The sequence below is a fragment of the Sabethes cyaneus genome, chromosome 3 (assembly GCF_943734655.1).
Source record: "Sabethes cyaneus chromosome 3, idSabCyanKW18_F2, whole genome shotgun sequence".
NCBI classification, from domain to species: Eukaryota; Metazoa; Arthropoda; class Insecta; order Diptera; family Culicidae; genus Sabethes; species Sabethes cyaneus.
The window spans coordinates 218501564-218509607 of NC_071355.1; the positions used below are offsets into that span (position 1 = coordinate 218501564).

Genomic DNA, 8044 nt, shown 5'->3' on the forward strand with positions numbered 1-8044 from the left:
ACAAACAGACGAGACACTCGCGATAATTCCATCGTCCAATCAAAAACCACTCATTTTTCAAAAAAGCATGTTTCGCAACATGGTCACACAGCGGCGCGCGAGTGTTGCTTTGAGTTTTCGATATAAAACCATTCAAATGTACAAAACCCTACAGCATAAAACCCTGCAAATGCAAGCTACTCTGCAACATGCATAATAGAGGGTGCTAGTGTGCAAGCAAAATGTGCAGGACGATGGTTTTTAAAAGATTTTCTTCTAAGTGTCATGTCAGTTCGTCAGTGCTTTTACTCTCAGACTAAGCTTCAAGATGTGTCGTACTCCCGACACATGCCCACGCATCATTTTTTTTGTGGATTTCAGGGCAGCATACGATACAGTCTAGCTGATTAGCTATCCTAGAACGAGTGACGCACTACGTGTGTGTTTCGGGGGCACTCTTCGAACCGCACAGAGGATTGCAGCAAGGGGTGGACTGTTATTCAACGTTACTTTTGAAGGTGTGATCCGGTCAGCGGGCATCAAAATAAGAGGAACCATCTAGCCTTCGCAAACGATCTCGATGTCATTACTAGAAATATAGACGCCAGCCTAAAAACGGAGGCTAGGAGGATTGGGATACAAATCAATGCGTCGAAATATATGGCAGAAAGAGACCTCGAGAAAACAAGGTTCGCCACGGGCAGTGAATATTGACGGCGATGAACTGAAAGTGGTTGATGAGTACGTTTATTGGGATAACTGGTCATCGCCGACAATAATACAAGTAAGGTGATTGAACGACGCATTTAAACTGAAAGTCGTCCCTTCTTTTCCCTCCGCAAGAAAGATGGAACCTGCGTTTAACCCCAGTGCCGAAAGTATCGTATCATTTTCGGCCGGTTGCTGTCCCATCAACGGAGATGTAGTTTTTACATTGGTTCCCTGACTACCAGTCCCAGCGTTTATAATTCGAAACAAGCCTATCGATCACTCGCAAATGTCACGACCAACCCCCAGACCTAGTACGTAATCGGAAGGCCGATGAATTCTCGCGTAACTATTCAAAAGGACCTAAGTAACAATGAGAGATTCTCTTTGTACCTCTTCTCTTTCACTTGCTACGACATTGTAAATGCACTTTAAAACGTCCGCTTTGCATGAATTGGTTGCTAGCGTTACGGTTTAGCCAAACTTTAATAACATTTTTGATGAAATGCATTTAAGTTGTCATAATAATCGGAAGAGAGGAGCGCCAAAAAGAGTCTCTCAAGGTTACTTCGATTCATTTGAAAAGTTACTCGAAAATTCTCCACGGAGTTTCAACGGCTTGCTGAAGCCTTCGCTGACATACACTACGTGTAGGGTTACTTAGACAAATCCAGGATAATCGAGCCTTGTCGATTCAAGCAAATCATAAAATCATCGCAGCGGTCATGGCAATATTTGATCTTGATCCACTATGACTGATTTCATTCTTTCCCGTCCATGGAAAAATCCTAGTCCAAGATATTTGAGTCAGAGCTACTAAGCGGAATTAGGCTAGTTCTGAACAACGGCACAACAGATGGCAATACTGGAGGAGTCTTTCCCCGATACTAGACAAAGCACGCATTTTTATCATCGTAAATCATAAATTCGTAGTCTTTCTCATCGGAAAAATGCTGAAAGCCGCCGAACTAACAAAGATGAGGTGGGTTGCTACATAATCGAATGTTACCGACCAAACAATGGATTCCGCCGGAGACTCTGTAGAGAATCCCTTGTTGATCGACTTTCCTTTAAGAACCGCCACGGTCTAGTTGTGCTAAAAATGAAGAGTTATATCAAACGCGGTCCTTCTGCATCAACTCACGCCACGAGGATATCCTGAATGAAATTCTGTTTCAATTCGTGGACAAAGCGTCGCAGAGAATGGTTGTATTTATTTTTCGCTGCGTGAATAACTATCACCGGAAGAATAGACAGCTAAATCTACAGTTCAAGACAACCTGAAGTATTCATTTTCACTGCGTTTGAGCCACCTGTAGCCACCTGACAAACGCCTTCGCATCGTACACAAATTTAATCTCATATAGAAAACATTGCCGCTTATGAACCATCAACGGATCCTGAAGATGCGCAACATCCAAAGCTAACCTTCCCGTGATCTTGTTCAATGACCACTTTTGTAGCGGAATTTAAAGCGTGTCTTTCCACGTTGCAATGACTTTGATTTTTCTATTGTGTGCTTTGATAAGGCTTAGTAGCTTAATCTGCAAATTTTATACCCCTTAGGCAATTTTTGCGAGCTGTGCCTCACACAGTCGAGCATAAAATAACTTTACCGCAATAGATCCAAATGCTGGTCACGGTGGCCTCGTCTTCTATAAAAAAAACTACATGAATAATAAACCATCATCAGTTCATTTTTTTTATTTCGGACGTGCCTCGCGTATCTCATTTCTATCCGACCCAACATTTCATTGTTCGACCGCCGATTTTTGGACAACATAAAATAAACCACCCAATCAAATCACTTGGCCATGTGTCGCTTCGTGTTTCGCCGTGATCCAACGGAATAATTACACTACGCAGACGATAGTATATGCTTCAAGTTGGGAGCTCAAGAAAGAAACAAATCGCAAATTCACGTGCACAGAGACCAGTTGGAAACCCATCCAACCTGCTGCTCCCCATATGGGCGGCGCATGGGAACGATTCGTTCAATCAGTTAAAATGGCGATAAAGAGCAGCTCTGAAGACGATGACGAGACCTTGAAGGTTGTCATTCTTGAAATAAAGTTAATGATCGACTACAAATCACTCACATTCATACCGTTTGAGTCGGTTGATCAAATCATTTCTTGCTGAACAGTTTTTCCGGTTCAATATCTTACTACAGCACCTAAAGACAGTCGATCTGTACTCAGAATCAGCTGGCAATTGGTGCATTTCGTTTATAAGGACCCCGTAGATGCAATGGTTTCAAGCTAGTTGGTAATTTGGTGATAGTAGTCGACGGATCGGCAAGGTACCAATAGTTACGAGGACGGATCGAGAAAGTGTGCTCAGGAAAGTCCATTGAAAATTACAACAAACAATGCGTTCACATCAAGTGAACTTCGAAATACTGTCGGTTTCAACCTAGTCGAGCTATCTCGCACGTTGGGCACGTTGGTGGTGGTAGGGCTCTTGAATAGAACGGATTTCACTGCACAGTAGAGTGTCCCAAAATAGCACTATGTCAGAAAACCCGCGGGCTTACCTCTCAAGTGATAGCTTAGGATGTTACAACAAAACTTTTATATTTTAGTTAGAACGTTAAATCACCGCAATATTATGATTTGAGATTGCTTGATTCTTTTCGGTGAAATGATAACTATGTTTGTTTTATGCGTTACGCGTTTCAGCCTACTGCATTCTTTCGGCCATCTTCGGACGCCTGCGGAAGTGTAGAATTTTATTTACTTTAATTTTAATGTTTCACAATTACGCAATGATTTTACAAAAATTAGCGAGCTTCTTGTCAATATAAAGTGAACAGTTATGAAACAATTTACAATACACACAAATCTAAATTAACACGAATCTTGCACTTACAAAACAGGCACGTCTAGTAATTTTAAGCGTTCAATGTCTATTCCGTGGTATCATCGGTTCTCTGTTGTGTTGTTTTTCGTTTGTATGCGACGGAGTTTTGGTATTAACCCGTCGTATGCTGTGTTGAAATTTCCACACTCACGCTGCAGGTTGACCGTTCTATCTTCACCGAGCACTTTAATGTGAAATACCTCTGCTGTGAGTCTGGTCTCCTGGTCGTCGATTCTTGCAACTATTCGGGTGTCGTCAAATTTGAAGAGGTGGCCATCATGGATAGTGTGTTGTGCTAGTCCAGTTATAGCATCCTTCTTCTTAGTGTCGTTCTTGTGTTCCGCTATCCTCACCTCCAACTTCCTCCCTGTCTGCCCGATGTATACTTTGCCGTCGTCGGTACCACACGGGATGGAGTATATGACGTTTGTCTGCTTCCCTGGTGCGATAGGATCCTTCAGCTTACTATACACGTTCTGTTTAACTTTGTTTTTAGGTTTGTAGGCAAGCTGGATGTCATGCTTGCGTAATATTTTGCCAAGTTTTTCACTGAGTCCCGGTATGTAAGTGCTGGATGCATATTTGATCTGATGCTTTTCGACAGTGCTCAGGCTGTTATAATGTTTGTGGGTTCGTTGCTTAGTAAGCCGGTTGATGAACCATCCTGGATAATTATTCGATTCCAACATACTTTTCGCTGTGCGTATTGCCTGAGGACGGTTGTTCCCGTCGGACAGTTTAATCGCACGATCTATTAGTGCGATCGCCGTGTTTGCTTTATGTGAAAAGGGTGATTCGGACGAGAAGTCTAAGTATCTCCCGTCGACATATTTCGGCATCCAAGACATTTCTAAATGATTGTTTGTTCTTATGATCATAATGTCTAGGAACTTTAGTTTGTTTTCCAGCTCGTTTTCAATAGTAAAGCGTAGTTTGTCATTATATTCATTGAAAGTGCGTAAGATCTCAGCAACGTGGTTAGTGTTAGCAATGCAAAAGCAATCATCTACGTAACGGCGGTAGTATTTCAAGTGTATTTGTTGCGATTTCAGTGTTTCTATGCGATTTTGTTCTAACCGCTCCATTACAAGGTCTGCAATTGCCGGGGATAAAGGTGACCCCATAGGGGTCCCAAAGGTCTGTTGGAAAATTTCCCCTTTGTACGAAAAGAAGGTTGACTCTAAAACCAATTTAACGATAGCGAGAAAACTTTCTTTGTCGATGGCAGTGTGTTTCGTAATTTCTGGCCATCGTTCAATCAAACACTCCATAGCGTGATCGATTGGTATGCTTGTGAACAGTGATGTTACGTCTAAGGAGAAGAGAACGTCCTCCTCTGCGATCTGCACTCCTGTGACTTGCTCTGCGAACTGGAAGCTATTGTGGACGTGGAAATCGTTATGACCCACGATTTTCCCTATCACGCTCGCAAGGTATTTCGCTATGTTATATGTCACGGACCCGATGGTAGCCACAACTGGTCTGAGCGGACGATTTTGTTTATGGATTTTTGGTAACCCGTAGATGCGCGGTATGTTGTAGCTCATCATTTTGACGCTCTTGTAGGTTCGGGAATCAATATATTTTCTATCCAGCCATTGGTCAAGAAATACATTTACAGATTTGTGGATTTTAGCCGACGGGTCTGTTTTTAATTTTCGATAAGTTATGTTATCGCTTAGGAGTTCCAACATTTTATCGTGGTACTCTTCCGCGGTAATGATCACCGTTTTATTGCCTTTATCCGCTTTCGTTATAATGAGATTTGGGTTTTCCTTCAAAAACTTCTTGCTCTTTGCCATATCTTTCGCTATCCATTCGTGATCATGGTGTCTTGGTTGTAACATGTAGTTAATGTGGTTGGTAATTGCTGTTGTTACTTCCGTTCTAATTTCATTCGCATTTTCTTTATGTTTAACAGTTTTCTCAATTTCCGAGACCACATCAATGTACGGTACGTTGGTGCTGTGTTGGATGTTGAAATTCGGTCCAAGTAAGAGTGTTCTCTCCAGAAACTCAGGTATTGGAGTGTTGGTGGTATTTTCAATCCACCCAACTTCGTGTGTGAGCTCCGCGGCACGTCGGGTTTTCAGCGCCTCCATTTTCCGTTGTTCGGTGCGTTTCACTGTATTGTACACTATTACAGCCTTGCGTTCGACAACTTCCCTCACTCGTCTCACGTCTCCTTGTTCGTAAGTTCTTTCCATTACCGAAATGAGCGCTGATTTTTGTTTTTTCAACATGGCTATCGTTCGTTTTGCATCTGCTACCATAACACTTAAGATTCGTATTTTGTGTTTACGTACCACTTTTTCCAATTCACGTTGCGAGTTTTCGTTATTGAGGTCTAATTGCACTTTGTAGTTGAGACAATTGGGTACAACTTTACATTTTCTACAATTTAACAGAAACTTGTAGCGGTTGCTCGATTTTGCAAGTTTGATTGCCACTTTTTGGAAATTACGCATCAAATTTCTACCTTCCTCGCCATATTTAGACACAATTTCATTGGCGGTTAGCATCTTCTTTGATCAAATAAACTTTAGTTAGAACGTTAAATCACCGCAATATTATGATTTGAGATTGCTTGATTCTTTTCGGTGAAATGATAACTATGTTTGTTTTATGCGTTACGCGTTTCAGCCTACTGCATTCTTTCGGCCATCTTCGGACGCCTGCGGAAGTGTAGAATTTTATTTACTTTAATTTTAATGTTTCACAATTACGCAATGATTTTACAAAAATTAGCGAGCTTCTTGTCAATATAAAGTGAACAGTTATGAAACAATTTACAATACACACAAATCTAAATTAACACGAATCTTGCACTTACAAAACAGGCACGTCTAGTAATTTTAAGCGTTCAATGTCTATTCCGTGGTATCATCGGTTCTCTGTTGTGTTGATCCTCCGTGGGTTGGGTTGTTTTTCGTTTGTATGCGACGGAGCTTCCAGTTCGCAGAGCAAGTCACAGGAGTGCAGATCGCAGAGGAGGACGTTCTCTTCTCCTTAGACGTAACATCACTGTTCACAAGCATACCAATCGATCACGCTATGGAGTGTTTGATTGAACGATGGCCAGAAATTACGAAACACACTGCCATCGACAAAGAAAGTTTTCTCGCTATCGTTAAATTGGTTTTAGAGTCAACCTTCTTTTCGTACAAAGGGGAAATTTTCCAACAGACCTTTGGGACCCCTATGGGGTCACCTTTATCCCCGGCAATTGCAGACCTTGTAATGGAGCGGTTAGAACAAAATCGCATAGAAACACTGAAATCGCAACAAATACACTTGAAATACTACCGCCGTTACGTAGATGATTGCTTTTGCATTGCTAACACTAACCACGTTGCTGAGATCTTACGCACTTTCAATGAATATAATGACAAACTACGCTTTACTATTGAAAACGAGCTGGAAAACAAACTAAAGTTCCTAGACATTATGATCATAAGAACAAACAATCATTTAGAAATGTCTTGGATGCCGAAATATGTCGACGGGAGATACTTAGACTTCTCGTCCGAATCACCCTTTTCACATAAAGCAAACACGGCGATCGCACTAATAGATCGTGCGATTAAACTGTCCGACGGGAACAACCGTCCTCAGGCAATACGCACAGCGAAAAGTATGTTGGAATCGAATAATTATCCAGGATGGTTCATCAACCGGCTTACTAAGCAACGAACCCACAAACATTATAACAGCCTGAGCACTGTCGAAAAGCATCAGATCAAATATGCATCCAGCACTTACATACCGGGACTCAGTGAAAAACTTGGCAAAATATTACGCAAGCATGACATCCAGCTTGCCTACAAACCTAAAAACAAAGTTAAACAGAACGTGTATAGTAAGCTGAAGGATCCTATCGCACCAGGGAAGCAGACAAACGTCATATACTCCATCCCGTGTGGTACCGACGACGGCAAAGTATACATCGGGCAGACAGGGAGGAAGTTGGAGGTGAGGATAGCGGAACACAAGAACGACACTAAGAAGAAGGATGCTATAACTGGACTAGCACAACACACTATCCATGATGGCCACCTCTTCAAATTTGACGACACCCGAATAGTTGCAAGAATCGACGACCAGGAGACCAGACTCACAGCAGAGGTATTTCACATTAAAGTGCTCGGTGAAGATAGAACGGTCAACCTGCAGCGTGAGTGTGGAAATTTCAACACAGCATACGACGGGTTAATACCAAAACTCCGTCGCATACAAACGAAAAACAACCCAACCCACGGAGGATCAACACAACAGAGAACCGATGATACCACGGAATAGACATTGAACGCTTAAAATTACTAGACGTGCCTGTTTTGTAAGTGCAAGATTCGTGTTAATTTAGATTTGTGTGTATTGTAAATTGTTTCATAACTGTTCACTTTATATTGACAAGAAGCTCGCTAATTTTTGTAAAATCATTGCGTAATTGTGAAACATTAAAATTAAAGTAAATAAAATTCTACACTTCCGCAGG

At 41.7% G+C, this 8044-nt stretch overlaps 1 protein-coding gene across 1 annotated transcript in view; it reads right to left on the reverse strand.

The window, feature by feature from the left end:
- LOC128740730 (uncharacterized) overlaps nt 1-6071 on the reverse strand; it is a 50013-nt gene extending 43942 nt beyond the window's left edge. Inside the window, exon 1 of the mRNA XM_053836294.1 lies at nt 3701-6071. Within this exon, the coding sequence (XP_053692269.1) occupies nt 3701-6071 (2371 nt within the window). The remainder of the gene's footprint in view (nt 1-3700) is intronic.
- Between the last annotated feature and the right edge of the window lie 1973 nt (nt 6072-8044).